The 16,353-nt window shown below is 58.2% G+C and overlaps 1 protein-coding gene across 1 annotated transcript; it reads left to right on the forward strand.

The window, feature by feature from the left end:
- The first annotated feature begins 10,354 nt into the window (after positions 1-10,354).
- LOC105490027 (dual specificity phosphatase 2) lies at positions 10,355-12,634 on the forward strand. The gene is made up of 4 exons (XM_011755246.3): positions 10,355-10,826; positions 10,910-11,034; positions 11,416-11,635; positions 11,752-12,634. Exons 1-4 carry the CDS (start codon positions 10,439-10,441, stop codon positions 11,964-11,966), a joined length of 948 nt encoding a protein of 315 aa, XP_011753548.1. The 5' UTR covers positions 10,355-10,438; the 3' UTR covers positions 11,967-12,634.
- The last annotated feature ends 3,719 nt before the right edge of the window (positions 12,635-16,353 follow it).

Raw genomic sequence — 16,353 nt, forward strand, 5'->3', positions numbered from 1 at the left:
ACCACTACGGTCTCTGAGCAGGGAGAGGCAGGCTCTATACTGGTTCATCTTGGGCCAGGCACTGGCATCAGGGGCCTCAGTCCTTTAAGTCCACACGAGGGGCAGGAGTCCTGGGAGAGGCTTGCCAGGGCATCCTGGCAAGGGTGGGCCAGGACCAGCATCCCTGCCTCAGCCACTGCTCAGCTCCCCTCCCTTGGCCTCCTCTGGCTGAGCGGGATATTTACTGAGGGTAGGGGGGTGGCCTGAAGATGGGGAGCAGTGAGGGGCTGGGGAGGAGGAGAGAGATGGGTGAGGAGGAAGAGAACAGAGTGACAGTGGGTAGGTAGAGAGACAGGAGAGAGAAGGGAGGAGGGCAGGTGGCCCGCCAGCTGCAGGCCCTTCCCTGCTGGCACACAGGGTGCCTCCCTGGGCACCACCCTCCTGCCCTTCTCCGGGGTCCTCCCACAGGGTCTGGGTAAGGGCAGCACACCCTGCGGGCCATCCTGTGTCCCTCGTGCCTCTCCCTTGCCCTCAGCACCCAGGCCAGCAGAGAGGAGCCTCCTGGCTTGGGGGCTCTGGCTCAGTGGCTGCTGTCTTTGGGGCTGTCCCCTGGGGCCCTCACTCGGCCCTGCTCCTGGGTGATCTCACAGCCACAGCCGGCCAGCCCCGTGCTGGCAAAGCACTAGGTGTGCCTGACCCCTGCAGGCTCTAGGAAGCTGGACCTAGGTCACTACTGCCTTTGCCAGGCCCCGCCTGAGAGGCCCTTGGTGGCCACTGGGAGCCACTGCTCCAGGGCCTTTCCTCTCTCAGACTAAACCTGAGTCCTGCCCCTGGGGAAACTGAGGCAGGCACTTCCTGCCCAGGCCCCGCTGTGGGTGAGTCGAGCTGGGGATAGGGCCACATACCTCTCGGGGCAGCAGCTACAGCCCTGAAGGAAGCAGGGGACATCGGCGGTGACCTCTTCTGGGTTGCAACACTCAATGAGAGATTCATTCATAGTCACAAATGTGTGGTGTGTGTGTTCTGGGGTGTGTATGTGTGTGTTGTGTGTGTGTGTGTGGCAGGTGTGTGGTCATCCCGTGTTTATGTGTGAGGAGAGGGCTGAGGCCAGGGCCCCAGAAATGGCCCTGCTTGAATGGCCCTTGCAGTCCAGGAACCTGCTTCCTTCCGGGTGGTGCTGGTCAAGTAAGGAAGGGGCCACTCACCTGCGCTGTCTGAGAAAAGGACTCAGGGCTTGTATCAGGCAGGGCTGTATCCATGTGAAATGTGGGCAGGGAGCTGGGGGGTGGCGGTGGGTCTCAGGGCTGGTGGTCAGGAGTGCAGGTTCATGGACTGTGCAGCTGGGGCATGCGAGCCAGGGGTGGGCCCCCCATGGATCTGGGGGCTTGTTCCTGGGGCCACTGGATCCATGGCAGGACTCATCACGGAGGGCTCTGTGGGCTGTCCCGGGGCCAGGGAAGCCACATCACCGTGGGCATGTCTGGGTGTCCGTGGGTAACGGAGAGGATGTTTAGGCTTGGCTGTGCAGCACCGCGCGCAGGAGGACAGCTGTGTGAGTGGCTTTGTAAGTGCAGGGTGTGTGCGTATGAGTCTGTGTGCACATAACACATGTATGTGTGTGCGCACACATGGCCCTCTCTGGGTGTCTGGACGCTCCATGAGCAGTGATGGCCTCAGCTTCTCCAGGTGCGGTCATTATCTCTCCAGGAAGTATCATCGGATTTGGGCCCTGATCCTCCCTGATCAGTCTCTTCCTGTCCGGCGTCACCCCAGCCATCTGTGCTCTAAACCTGAGCCTCAGCTCCCCGTGCCCCTCCCTCGCCCCTGCCTGCTGCAGCTCCCCAGCTCTCTCTGGCTGTGGCGGGGCCAACCTCCCTTCTCTGGCCTTCACCCTATGCCGAACAAATGCCCCTCTTCCAGATTATAAAACTGGGCAGCAGCTGGTCTCCTTCGGCTGCTCCCGGGCCCCGTCTCATGGAGGAGGAGCCGTGGCAGGGCCTGGGGTGACGGGGGAGAGGAGGGAACCTCATCCTTCCTCAGGAACCTGTTTGCCCTCTGCTCAGCGCAGACCTGGGAGCCACCCCCGCCCCTCTCTTTCTCATTGCCACCCCATCCCATCTGCCCACGATTCCTGCCAGCCCTGCCCCTGCTGTCCTGGAGCTTCCCTCATTTTTATTGCCACCCAGGGTCAAGTCAGCCCCCGTCCCCTGAATCACTGCATCAACTCCTGACCTTTCCCCACGGCCACTCCTGCACCACAGTCCACTCTCCACTCACAGGTTCCCTCCCCAGCCCACCCTGAGTCAGGACCTTCCAACGGTTCTCATTGTCCTTTTAATGAAATCAGACCCTGACCAGGGCCCCGGGCTCCACCAGAGCTCCTGCTGCAAGGCCTCTGTCCCTGCCAGAACTTCTGCCTCCTGCCGATCTTCCCTGCCCCAGCCCTGGCAGGCTCCTTGTCATTCCTGAAGTTGCCGTGGAAGGCCGTCTCCTCCGAGAACCCTCCCTGCTGCCCTCGCCCCTGCTCCGTCTCACGCCCCTCTGCAGCGTCATTGATAACATCTCCCAGTGTCTGCTGTGGTCTCATTCGTTTCCTTACTCCACCCATCTCTGGCCTTGCATTGGAAGGCCAGCCCCAGAGGGCAGGAACCTTGTGTGTCTCGTTCACGGCTGCATCCCTAGCACCCTGAAAGCAGCCAGCCTGGCACTCGGTAACACTTGGTGAGTGAATGAGTGCCGGGACCTGCAGGAAGACTGAAGCTCACGGTGTGCCCAGAGCCACAGAGCTGTGTGTGGTAGAGCTTGTCCTTGAACCTAAGACATTCGGTGGGTTGTCACAGTGGACAGAGTCTCAGAGTCTCACTCTGTTGCCCAGGCTGGAGTGTAGTCGTGCAATCTCAGCTCACTGCAACCCCTGCTTCCCAGGCTCAAGTGATTCTCGTGCTTCGGCCTCCTGAGTAGCTGAGACTACGGGCATGTGCCACCACTTCAGCCTAATTTTTGTGTTTTTAGTAGAGACGGGGTTTCACCATATTGGCCAGGTGGGTCTGGAACTCCTGGCCTCAAGTGATCTGCCCGTCTGGGCTTCCCAAAGTGCTAGGATTACAGGCATGAGCTGCCATGCCCAGCCTCATGGTGGGCTCTTTGACTGACATGCCTGGGGTGTCCGCTCTGGGCACCTGAGGACCTCTCTTTTTCCCTGGAGCTTGAGGCACGGTGAGGGATGAAGGCCTAGCCTGACAATGACTTCATCCCACATTGTGGATTTCAGCTTCCTGTGTCAGCTTCCTGTCGAGGGCTACCTGGGGGCACGGGGGCAAGTCCTCATGCCTGCAGAGATGCATCAAGGCCCACTCAGGGCTGGGCACTGAGCTTCCCAGTGGACTCAGAGGGGCAGTGCCCTGGGTACTGTGCATCCTCAAGGGGTTTGCAGCAGAGCTGGGGAGGTGGCACTAATGCCCTGAAGGTCCTCCAGGATGGCCGCTGAGAGAAAGGAGGGCTGTGGGCAAGAGTGGGAGGCAGATGGGAGGGGCCTGGAGGATGGGGACCTGGATTCTGGAGACAGTCAGGAGGTGACACAAAATTGTGAATTTCAGCCTTGGCTCTGAGAGCTCGGGCAAACTCCTCAGCCTCTCTGAGCCGTGGCTCCCCCATTTGTATTTGGAGTGCCGATCCCTCCCACCTGTGGGGCTCTTTGAGGTTTAAATGAGATAATTTCTGTTAAGCTCTTGGGATAAGTCAGGGCACGTGGCAAGCACACAATGGTGTCAGTTGTTGTGGTTGTCCCATGAAGCAAGAGACCCAGGCGGGAGGGTGTGTGCTGGGGACACCACATAGGCGGACCCACATGGACCCTGGCCAGGGGCAGGGCAGCCTAGTGGTTAAGCCCAGGTTCCAATCCCAGTTCTTCATTTGCATAGGGACCGTGTGGCCTTGGTTCTGCCCCCTAACACCTTTGGGCCTCAGTTTCCCTATTTGCAGAGCAGGGTAATGAGGCAGCTCTCCAGGGTGTGAGGCTAGACGCAGTGACGCTCCCAAGGCACCAAACACAGTGCCAGTGATCGCTCTTTTTAATGAAGGACGAGACCAATACCACACCGTAGGGAAGCAGCCCGCTTGTGTCTGACCAAGGCAAGTGGCCTCAGAGCCCCCACAGCTAACTGATGCCCAGAGCTGCCCCCGCCGCTGCTGCTGCTGCTGTGCTGGGATTGCTGGTTTTGGGGGGTGGCAGAGCGCTTGGCCTGGTCTTCGATGGTAGTTAAGGTGTCAGCAGTGCTGGTGAGGTGGGAAGGAGGTCCCTTTGTCAGTCCCCCTCCAACAGTGCACCCAGCTGTGGTCACAGGGGAGTCCCAGGAGGCCTCTTGTCACAGAGCCACTTGCCCTGTGCCCACAGTGAGGTCACTTTCTTTTATTTTTGCAGTTGCAAGATTTAATAGAGTGAAAACAGAGCTCCCATACGAAGGGAGGGGACCCAAAGAGGGGAGCCGCTGCCGGCTGGAATGCCTGGGTTTATATCCCGATCATTGTCCCTCCCTCTGTGCTCTCAGGCATCGGATGATTGGCTACGTCTTTACCTCCTGTTTTTGCCTAATCAGCATTTTAGTGAGCGCTCTTGACTATCTGATCGGCCGGGTGTGAGCTAAGTTGCAAGCCCCGTGTTTAAAGGTGGAAGCTGTTGTCACCTTCCCAGCGAGGCTTAGGGATTCTTAGTTGGCCTAGGAAATCCAGCTAGTCCTGCCTCTCAGTCCCCTCTCTCAAGTGCGGTCACATTTTGAGACTCCTTCATTTCTTGCCCAACTCTTACCAACGGCCACAACCTCCTCTTCCCTCCTTGGATAACCCGGGCCTAAGCCACAGCGCCTCTGGCTAGCGGGGCGGGAATCAGTTTCACTACCGGGAACCCCATGGGTTGGGCGCTACAGGTGTGCCAGGGGTGGGTGCCCAGGGAAAAGCCCAGAGAGGGGTTCCTTACACCCCTAGACCCAGGTCCATCTGGGAACACACACACACACAGTTGCTTTGCTGGACAGGCCCACAGGCAAGTGGGGCCTTGGCAATGAGTTCTCCCAGAGTCCCTTCCTCAAGCTGTGGCCTCCTCTCTTTTTTTTTTTTTTTTTTTTTGAGACGGAGTCTCGCTCTGTCGCCCAGGCTGGAGTGCAGTGGCCGGATCTCAGCTCACTGCAAGCTCCGCCTCCCGGGTTTACGCCATTCTCCTGCGTCAGCCTCCAGAGTAGCTGGGACTACAGGCGCCCGCCACCACGCCCGACTAGTTTTTTGTATTTTTTAGTAGAGACGGGGTTTCACCGTGTTAGCCAGGATGGTCTCGATCTCCTGACCTCGTGATCCGCCCGTCTCGGCCTCCCAAAGTGCAGGGATTACAGGCTTGAGCCACCGTGCCCGGCCGGCCTCCTCTCTTTATGGGAAACCATGGCAGAAGGGGGAATCAGATTCCACAGTACTGCACCTTCCGAAGCTGGAAGGGGCCATAGGATCCTTTCTCGGACAACGCGGCCTGATTCTGGCATCTCCTCCCTGCACTGCACGTTTTTCTTTTTTCTTTCTTTTCTTTTTTTTTTTTTTTGAGACGGAGTTTTGCTCTGTTGCCCAGGCTGGAATGCAGTGGCGTGATCTCGGCTCACTGCAGCCTCCACCTCCCGGGTTCAAGTGATTCTCCTGCCTCGGTCTCCTGAGTAGCTGGGATTACAGGCATGCGCCACCATGCCTGACTAATTCTCTGTATTTTCAGTAGAGACGGGGTTTCATCATGTTGGCCAGGCTGGTCTTGAACTCCTGACCTCAGGTGATCCGCCCGCCTCGGCCTCCCAAAGTGCAGGGATTATAGGCGTGAGCCACCACGCCTGGCCGTGCATCTCACTTTTTAAGATGTTTGGGTACCATCTGTTCCCAACAGTTTTCCTTAAGTAAACTCAGTTTTTACAAACCTAAAATTTACTTTAAAAGGAAAAGATGTCATTACTCTAGGTGGATAATTAGTATCATTTATCATGAACACAACAAAATCACAAAAGTATATATTGTTGAAGCAACGAGGTCAGTGCCTTGAGGGCAGTGCTTTGGGATTTACTGCTATATCCCCAGCACGTAGAACAGTACCTGGTACATAATAGGTTCTTTTTTTTTTTGAGACGGAGTCTTGCTCTGTCGCCCAAGCTGGAGTGCAGTGGCCGGATCTCAGCTCACTGCAAGCTCCGCCTCCCGGGTTCACGCCATTCTCCTGCCTCAGCCTCCCGAGTAGCTGGGACTACAGGCGCCGCCACCTCTCTCGGCTAGTTTTTTGTATTTTTTAGTAGAGACGGGGTTTCACCGGGTTAGCCAGGATGGTCTGGATCTCCTGACCTCGTGATCCGCCCGTCTTGGCCTCTCAAAATGCCGGGATTACAGGCTTGAGCCACCACGCCTGGCCCATAATAGGTTCTTGAAATGTATTTCTGAGTGCAGGATTGAGTCAGTGATAAATGCAGAAAGGAGCACTAAGCCTCTTGGTTAAAATGAGGAAAGGCAGGTATTAGGGGTTAGAGCCATGCCAGCCCCACGTGGAGACTTTCTTCTTGATGTACTCAGAAGGACGGATGGGCTTGAAAAAGGCAGAATGTCCTCCGCACATGGCTGGGGACTCCTCAGTGCTGGTCTGGATGCAGCCTCGAAGTGTCTGAGTACCCGAACGCCTGCTGGGGGCTGCACGCCAGGGTACCTGAAGCTCAGGGTGGCACCCGGGTGAGAGGCAAGGCCAGGGCTGGGGCGTGTCGCGGGCCCCCATGCATTTAGCCTGAGCGACGGTTCCCCTGAGGGGGCCTCCGCGTGTCCAGGAGAGCTTCCCCGGCAGCCCTGCTCCCGGGTGGTCCTGCTCACACACACGCATGCGACATGACGCATGACAGAGTGGGGAACAGACATCAGTCCTTTCGGCTGCAGGCTTCCTGCTCATCTTGGCCAGGAGGAGGACTTGCTAAGGGCTGGGTGCCCCAGGTGAACCCCCCGCCCCCACCCTGCACTGTGCTGGACACGCCTTCCTCACACAGGGGCTGTTCCTGGAGCCTGGCGCGTGGGGTATGAATCCGCACCTGGCAGGAGCCTGTGGGGGTGGCCGCCGCATCGGCGTGTTCGTCAGAGGCCTGGCACAGGAAACCCGACGTCATCCCTGACTCACCCCTCAGGCGGAGCTTGGGGTGGCCCCTCACGCTCACCTTCATCCCTAAACTGGCCCAAGCACTGTAGCCAAGCCTGTAGCCAAGCCACTCACCTCCCGCCCGGTGTGGGGCATCTGCTTGGGGGTGGGGGCTGGGAGGAGGAAGGAAGGCTCTGCAGCATCAGTGTGATGCTGAGTGAGGCAGCTGTGGAAGGCAGACTCGCCGTGCGGGGAGGTGGGTGGATGTGCTGCTGGGGCCAGGAAAGACCTGGAATCCCAAAGGCAGGAGCCAGTGACGCTTAAACAGCCGTCAAAATAGATGGTTATAAAAAGAATAACACGCAGAATCATCATTTGTTCCTGGTGAGTCTCACAGGTTTTCAATTTTTAAAAAAGTGCTGAGTCCAAACTTACTTGACAGTGTCTGCTCTGTAAGAGCCAGGCCGAGAAAAACAAAAACAGAGAGAGCTCTGAGCAGGGACCCCCAACCTGGGTCAGCCCCTTTCCATCCGGTGGCGAGGACCGGGTCCTGCTTCCAGAGCCTTCAGGCTGCGGGGCATCCAGCCTAGCAGAGACCCCTCCTCACCGCGTCCTCACCCTTACACCCAATGCCCTGCCTCCTCTCTGCTGTGGCTCCCAAGGCTGGGCTCTGGCAAACGGTGGTTGGGGAGACTCTGAGGGGGTGGTGGAGAGGAGCAGGCGTCCTGCACCATGATCGCCAGCGGCAGCACCCAAGGCTTGGGGGGCTTTTGTCAGAGCAAAAGCGGGAGAGGGACATGGGTTTGTGAGTCTCTCCCCCTCTTCTTACCCCAGCCCTGGGCTTTCACCCAGTAATTGGGGGTGGGGTTTTCCCCAGTTTGGGAGTAGGGAAAGAAGGCAAAGGAAGGCCCTCCTTCATGGCTAAGCTGGGCCTCCGTGAGTCCACGTTCCAGAGCTGAAAAGGGGACAGCCCCAAGGCAAATGGCCTCAAGGGGGTGACACAGGTGCAGCCACGTTAGGCAGCCATCACCAGTCCTGAGCTGGGTGGTGGCAGGTGCCTATAGTCCCAGCTACTCTGGAGGCTGAGGCAGGAGGATCATTTGAGCTCAGGAGTTTGAGGCCAGTGTAGGCAACATAACAAGATCCTGTCACTTAAAAAGAAAAAGAGACCACTGGTCGTGGCCAGGAGTGCCAGGTCCCAGGGACTGCGCTATCAGAGCAAACCTTCAGCAATGCTCTCCCCACATGCGGAACTCCCCGGCAAGGTATACCGGGTTCTCCAGGAGGGGAAGAGGCCCAGCTCAGCATAGGAGTTGGGGTCTGGAGCCCCTTACACGGCTGAGCTGAGTTCACTTCTGAATCAGGGATCCCACCTGGCTGGGGTCCTCTCACGGAGCTGGAAGGCTGTGGCTCCCAGCCCAGAAGCAAGACTGGACCTGATTGTCCTGCACGCTCTGTAATTTGCCCCTGGAATCAGCATTAAGTCATTTGGAGGCCGATGCCAATGATAAGGGCTCCTATCAGCCTCTGGGATCTGTGGCCCAGACTCCCCGGCTCTGTTGTGGACTTTGCCGCCTCAGCCTCCAGACTGGCTTGCCAGGGAGGGCAGGGCCTCAGCCAATTGCGCAGACGGTGGGGTAGCCTTAGAGCCTTGGAACCAGTGTGGAAGGGCCGCTGCGCCACGATGTGCTCCCCCTTACAGATGGAGACACTGAGACGGTGACGTGGCCCCAGGGACCTTTGGAGTCCTTGGGGTTTTCTCCTCTGCATCTGCTCTGACCCCAGCACACACAAGCTCCAGGTCCTTCTCACACGTAGTGGAACTGCACAGGTACCACGCTCCCGTGCACACAGCCAGGCACACAGCACACTGCTGTGAGGAGCTCAGAGCAGACGAGTCCAGAAGGGCTGGGGGCTCCACGCAGGTCCCAGCTGTCACTCTTCAAGATGGCGTGGACACAGGGGTCTGCCGGAGAACCGGAAGGGTCTTTCAGAGGAGGTGGAGGAGGGCCTCAGGAGACTGGGGGCTTGGAGGGTGGGTTCTGAAATCCCACGCAGCTGGGGGCAGGGCGAGGGCAGCTCCAGTTCAGTAACACTGTCTCCACCCACCTGAACTTCTCTGCTTGAGTTTGGGAGTTCACTGCCAACAATTCTTGTGGCTCAGACACCCCACGCACACCTGGGCCTCACCATATCCGGCAGCAGGGCTGGGGGAGGGCAGGATGGAGGGGACACCCAGGCCCCCAGTCCTCCGGGTGCAGTGCTAGCCCTGGACTTTGCTGCCCAGGGGGGCTGGACAGGGAGGCCTAGGATGGGGGAGGCCAGTTCTGTTCTGCTTCTCCCTCTTCCCCTTGCCAAGGTCCTGAAATCCCCGCAGGCCTGGGGAGGGCTGGGAGCGTCAGTGGACTTCCCTCCAGGGCGGGCTTGTGACAGCGGGAAGTGCTTCTCTCCGGGGCCTGGGGGCTTTCCCTGCGCCCAGGAGGAAGAAGCTTTGCCCCACTCTTAACTGGAAGCCGGTCTCAGACCCCTACTTTCCCCACGAAAGGCCCCAGGACCCCCTCATTTCCTTCGGCCCAAGCCCAGGGGCCTGGGTCCCGGGGACTGTGTTCGGGCCTAGCTTGGCCACCAACCTACTGCAAGACGCTGAGTGCTGGTCTCATCCAGGCAATGGGGGGTGGGGAGGGGGAGAGAGAAAGTCCCTCTGGCCCAAGGTCTCCAAATATATGAGCAACAGGACATCTCAGCAGGGACCTCCCCATCATCCAGTGTAGAACTCACCCGTGGCAGCAGGCATTTGTCAATGTTTGCGGTGACAAATTTCTAAGAGGAAAATTCTGGGAGGGAAAGGGAAAAGACAGAGGAAGCGTGGGGTTGGCGGGTGGGGTACTCCAAGGGACATCGCTGGCCCTAAGGGGGGGACTTGCATCTGTGAAGCTGGGTTCCCCAGGACTGAGTCGCTTGGGACATGTCAAAGGGTGGGCGCAAAGAAGGGAGGGGTGCTGGTCCCTCCGACTCCGGATAACACCTTCCCTTCCCGTAGTCGCTGGTCCCCGCCTCCTCTCCGTGTGTTCATCCCCGCGCCCTGCCTTCCCCGCCAACCTCCCCCCGCCTCCGGAGTCCCCGGGTCAGCCCAGCCTGCGCCCCACGTGAGGGGCGGGGGCGGGCGCCAGCGCCTTCCTGCTCTGCCCTTGTATGGTGTCCCGGAGGCCGGCCCAGGGGTATTTAACCCGGACCGCAGCGGAGGGCGCCAGGAGTCGACCGCTCGGGCAGCGCCACCGCCACGAGAGCCCGGGACGCGGTAACGAGCGGAAGGAAGAAGAGGCACCGGCGGCCATGGGGCTGGAGGCGGCGCGCGAGCTGGAGTGCGCGGCGCTGGGCACGCTGCTGCGGGAGCCGCGGGAGGCGGAACGCACGCTGCTGCTGGACTGCCGGCCTTTCCTGGCCTTCTGCCGCCGCCACGTGCGCGCCGCGCGCCCGGTGCCTTGGAACGCGCTGCTCCGGCGCCGTGCGCGGGGCCCCCCTGCGGCGGTTCTCGCCTGTCTGTTACCCGACCGCGCGCTGAGGACGCGCCTGGGCCGCGGGGAGCTGGCGCGGGCCGTGGTGCTGGACGAGGGCAGTGCCTCGGTGGCGGAGCTGCGGCCCGACGGCCCGGCCCACGTGCTGCTGGCCGCGCTGCTGCACGAGACCCGCGCGGGGCCCACCGCCGTGTTCTTCCTGCGAGGTGAGCCGCCGGCCGCCCTTGGCCCGCCCCACCGGCCTCCAGCCCGGCTTTCCCTGCTGACCGTGCCCTTCCCCTCCTTGCAGGAGGCTTCGACGGCTTCCAGGGCTGCTGTCCGGATCTGTGCTCTGAGGCCCCCGCCCCTGCGCTGCCGCCGCCGGCAGGGAGCAAAACCAGCTGCTCCGACCCGAGGGCGCCCATCTACGACCAGGTGAGTACTGCCCCCCGCCCCGGACCCTCCCTCCCTCCCCACCGCAGACTGGGCGCCTCTAGAGAAAGAGCCTGCCATTTGGGGATGCGAGCAGTTTGCCCATGTACACACCTGTATACGTGTGTGTGTTGGGGGCGGTGGGGCCACGGCTGCTCGCACGTGCCTGTGTGGGTCTGTGTACGTTTGCATGTGTATGTTGGGAGTGTGAGGGGCACGTGTGTCCCGGTGTGTCCCCCGCACATTCCTGAGTCCTGTCTCAGGTCAGGAGGACTGGCTGAGGACTCCTCTTGTCTCGGCCAGCCCATGGGGTCTCCACCCGCTGCTGCTCCAGCCCTCCGGAGCTGGGCTGCGAAGGCCTCACCGTCCGTCTGCCCCCTCCAGGGTGGCCCTGTGGAGATCTTGCCCTACCTGTTCCTGGGCAGCTGCAGTCATTCGTCAGACCTGCAGGGGCTGCAGGCGTGTGGCATCACCGCCGTCCTCAACGTGTCCGCCAGCTGCCCCAACCACTTTGAGGGCCTTTTCCGCTACAAGAGTATCCCTGTGGAGGACAACCAGATGGTGGAGATCAGCGCCTGGTTCCAGGAGGCCATAGGCTTCATTGGTAAGGGGGCGCCTCTGCCCAGAGGTCCCGAGGGGCTCCAGAGGAGAGGGCTGGGGGCACCTGTCTCCTGGGCTGTGCACACGCCGTCTGACACCACTCCCCCGTCTCCCTTGCAGACTGGGTGAAAAACAGCGGGGGCCGGGTGCTGGTGCACTGCCAGGCCGGCATCTCGCGCTCCGCCACCATCTGCCTGGCCTACCTCATGCAGAGTCGCCGTGTGCGGCTGGACGAGGCCTTTGACTTCGTTAAGCAGCGTCGGGGGATCATCTCCCCCAACTTCAGTTTCATGGGGCAGCTGCTGCAGTTTGAGACCCAGGTGCTGTGTCACTGAGGTGGTGCCCCTCTGCCTGCCCCCCTAACTGTGCTGGCAGGAGCTGACTGGACGGGTGGGCTCCTCTCTGGGCCGGCACAGTCCCCTCACCTCTGGGAGGGCTGCTACCTCCTCACAATTTGAGAAGCCCCGTGGGGGGCTCTAGCAATGCCGGCATGCTGGCCTTTCTGACCTGGTGCTCTTCTGCCGGGGGACTGAGGCTGGCCCTCATTCGGGGTCGGGAACCGAGGGTGTGTCTGCTCTTTCCCATCCCATCCTCTGGCGGAAATCAACTGGACTCTATACCGTGGACTCTCCCTGGTCCACCATCATGTTGAAGCCCTTGGCAGCCTAAGAGCTCCAAGGAACAAGCTGTGACAACCAGGAGCCCTGTCCGTGGGTTGGTCCGCCCAGGGCCTGGAGCCCAAGCCCTATGTTCCTGGGGAAGCTGGGGACTTGGGAAGTGATGGGTGTGTCGTGCTGTGTGTGTCAGTCTGTGAGCCTTTCACGCCTGTGCTGGCGCTGGAAAGTTATTTGTGCTCAGCTGACATTTAACACTCCCTCCCCCGCTTCCTCCTAGCCCTGTGGGCAGGGATTGGAAATTTAGCACTTTATATTTATACAGATCATTCAGGATGTGTCAATAAAATATTGTTTTGTTTAAAAAACAACAACCCAGTGTCTGGTCTCATCTGATGCCTGGGAGCCTGCTTGGACCTCACATTTCCTTGTGCCCTCAGGGTTTTGGAAGTGAAGGGGCAGAGGGGCCGGTGGCCGGAAGGGGCAGGTCTGACTCTCCTCACAAAGGCTGCTCTCTTGCCCTCAGTTCTCCCTGCGCTGGCGTCTTCCCAGACAGGGACCTCTCTCCAGAGCTGAACAGGGTTGTTTCTGGGAGGCTGGGGTCCCGTCTGTGATTCGGAGCCGGGCCCAGTGCTGCCCCGATCAGACCCCACTTCCTTTTCGGAACATGGAAGGATGCAAGTGTGTGCCTGAGGGTGTGGTCCTGTGGGGGTGGGTGGTCTTGGCCTGTGCACACGTGCATGTTGTGTGTGGCGTTCCTGTGGGAGCGTGTGTGCACGCCCACGCGAGAGGCACTCCCCAGGCCGTGTGGGTCTCTGCTTCCTCACAGCAGGCCCGCACGGCCTCCCTACTCTTCTCCTACATCCCAGGGCTGGGGCTCACGGTGTCCCCTGTTCCAGAGCTCCTTCGTGTCCCCCAAAGGCATGTGGCCCCATGTCTGGTGCAGAGGACCTGTCACCAGGGATGGGATTCATTGTTCTGCACACCCACCCAACTGGCACATCTTGGTCGAACTTCCAGTTACGGGCCCAGCATAGGACTAAGGTTCAGTGGAGACCTGAGACAAGGGCCGCGCCCATGCCAGAAGCCTAGGGGTACCTGTCGAGGCTGCCGGAAGGGGGTGCTGTGATCTGCCTGTGAGCAGGGCTGCTGAGGCCTTTGGGGATGGTTGTGCGGGAGCCAGTCCTACTTCAGGCTCACCGGGACATTCGGCCATTGGGAGTGTCATCCAGCCAAGGGTTGCCTCTGCACCAACTGTCTGTGGTCTGTTAGGAACTGGGCTGCACAGCAGGAGGTGAGCAGCTTCATCAGTATCACAGCTGCTCCCCGCATACCCCATTGCTAGCATTACTGCCTGAGCTCCGCCTCCTATCAGATCAGTGGCGGCATTAGATTCTCATAGGAGCTCGAACCCTGTTGTGAACTGCATTGGAGGGATATGAGATGTATGCTCCTTATGAAACTCTAATGCCTGATGATCTGTCAACTGTCTCCCATCACTCCCAGATGTTTTCTTCAGTTGCAAGAAAACAAGCTCTGGGCTCCCACTGATTCTACATTATGGTGAGTTGTATAATTATTTCATGATAGATTACAGTGTAATAGTAGAAATAAAGTGCACAGTAAATGTAATGCACTTGAATCACCTAGAAACCATCCCCCTCACCATCCTGGGCCAGGCACGGTGGCTCATGCCTGTAATCCCAGCACTTCGGGAGGCCGAGATGGGTGGATCACCTGAGGTCAGGAGTTCGAGACCATCCTGGCCAACATGGCAAAACCCCGTCTCTACTAAAAATACAAAAATTAGCCAGGCTTGGTGGCAGGTGCCTGTAATCCTAGCTACTCAGGAGTCTGAGGCAGGAGAATTGCTTGAACCTGGGAGGCGGAGGTTGCAGTGAGCCTAGATCACACCATTGCACCCCAGCCTGGGTGCCAAGAGTGAAACTCCATCTTGCACAGAGGAACAAACAAAAACGAATCCCTAGTGCCACAAAGGTTGGGAACTGCTGTCTTACGGCATTCTGAATGCCTGGGAGGGTGTACCTGTGGGGCGGGGGGCCGCACAGTTTGACAGTGTGGGGGCTGGTTTTGCTTAACCTTGCTGTATACAGTTTTCTTGTCTGTAAAATGGAGTTTCATTGTTAGCCCCCACCTCTCAGGATGTAGACTTACACAAGTCAATCCATATAGTGCCCGCCCGTAGTAGGCGCTCAGAAAATGTTAGGTAACTACGGCCCTAGGAGTGAGGTTGATCCGAAGTTTCAGTGTGCAGGTACGAGGTGTGCATCTGGACCAGGATGAACACTCAACACGGCTGGGCATGGGGTCTGCTCAGCCTTTTGCCTGGAGCCTGGCACAGGTGGGCGCTTGCTCTGTGGGGCCGAATGAAGGGTGATCCTTGTTCCCTCTGCTGTCTGAGGGGTGGGGTGAGCCACTTCAGTGTGAACTGGGCAGAGCTGGGGTTGCTATTCTGCCTTCTTTAGGACCTGAATGGGCATCTGTTGGGACCCACTTGTACCCCCATGCCCAGCTTGGGTGGGCGGGGACATCTGGGGCTCTAAGTCATAGGGGACTTCACACCACACAGCCTCATCTCACACGAAGCTGCATTGGTGGCTGAGGCCTCTGCCCACCCCACCCTCGGCCCTACCTCATCCCACCCTACCCAGTACCCAGCCCCATTCCCCTTCTCCCTTCCCCGTGCTCTTTATAGCTTGTCATCTAGCAAACTGCCCTTCTCTTTCTCTTTTTCCCTCCTTTCCTTCTTTCCTATTAAGTTTTTAAACTTCTAATTGTGGTAAAGAACACAACATAAAATTGATCATCTTTACCATTATCAAGTATATTCACATCATTGTGCAACAGATATCCAGAGCTTTTTCATCTTCCGAACCTGAAATGCTATACCTATTAAATGATAACCCCCCTCCCCAGTTCTCAGCCCCTGGTAAGCTCTGTTCCACTTTCTGTCTCTGTGCGTTGGGCTACTCTAGATACCTCTTGGAGGTGGAATCATGCAGGATTTGTCTTTTTGTGACTGGCTTGTTTCGCTCAGCAAAATACCCTCAGATCAACTGCATGTCCTCATAAAGACTGTTTCTCTCCCCAAGCAGGGTGATTATTTCTTGTCATTATTTTAATTTTTTTTTTTTTTTTGGGACGGAATCTCACTCTGTTGCCCAGGCTGGAGTGAAGTGGCACAATCTCGGCTCACTACAACCTCTGCCTCCCGGGTTCAAGGGATTTCCGACTAATTTTTGTATTTTTAGTAGAGATGGGGTTTCACCGTGTTGGCCAGGCTGGTCTCAGACTCCTGACCTCAAGTCATCTGCCCGCCTCGGCCTCTCAAAATGCTGGGATTACAGGCATGAGCCACTGCGCCTGGCCTACTTTAATTTTTTTTACTGAACACTCATCTTTTTTTTTGAGATGGAGTCTCACTCTGTGCCCGGGGCTAGAGTGCAGAGGTGCGATTTCGGCTCACTGCAAACTCCGCCTCCGGGTTCAAGCGATTCACCTGCCTCAGCTTCCGGAGTAGCTGGGACTACAGGTGCCCACCACCGTGCCCAGCTAATTTTTGTATTTTTTTTAGCAGAAATGTGGTATCACCATGTTGGCCAGACTGGTCTTGAATTCCTGACATCGTGATACCTGCCTTGGCCTCCCAAAGTGCTGGGATTATAGGCATGAGCCACTGCGCCTGCCTGAACACTCAACTTAAGTGGTCAGCCTCATGCATTTGTTTTTTGATAGTCCTATTCTTTATTTTACTTATTTTTTCTAGCTTTACTGAGGCATAATTGGCAAATAAAAGTAGTAAATGTTTAAGTGTACAACGTCATATTTTGACATACGCATACCTTGTGAAATGATGACCACAACAAGCTAAGTAGCATATCCATGGTGTGTATCCTGACATCTGTCAATACCTTGCCCTGGCAGCAGGGCATCTGCTTCCATCACGGTCTCCCTGGGATTCTGATTCCTGACTTTGGAGAAGCTCTGGATTCCAGGCAGAGCAGGAATGCTGAAAGGTGCTTGTGGACAATAGCTCGTCTTCTTGGCTCTGTCGCTTCCCTTCGCTGGCCGCAGGTGACTGTGGGCG

Source organism: Macaca nemestrina, chromosome 13 (genome assembly GCF_043159975.1).
Source record: "Macaca nemestrina isolate mMacNem1 chromosome 13, mMacNem.hap1, whole genome shotgun sequence".
NCBI lineage: Eukaryota > Metazoa > Chordata > Mammalia > Primates > Cercopithecidae > Macaca > Macaca nemestrina.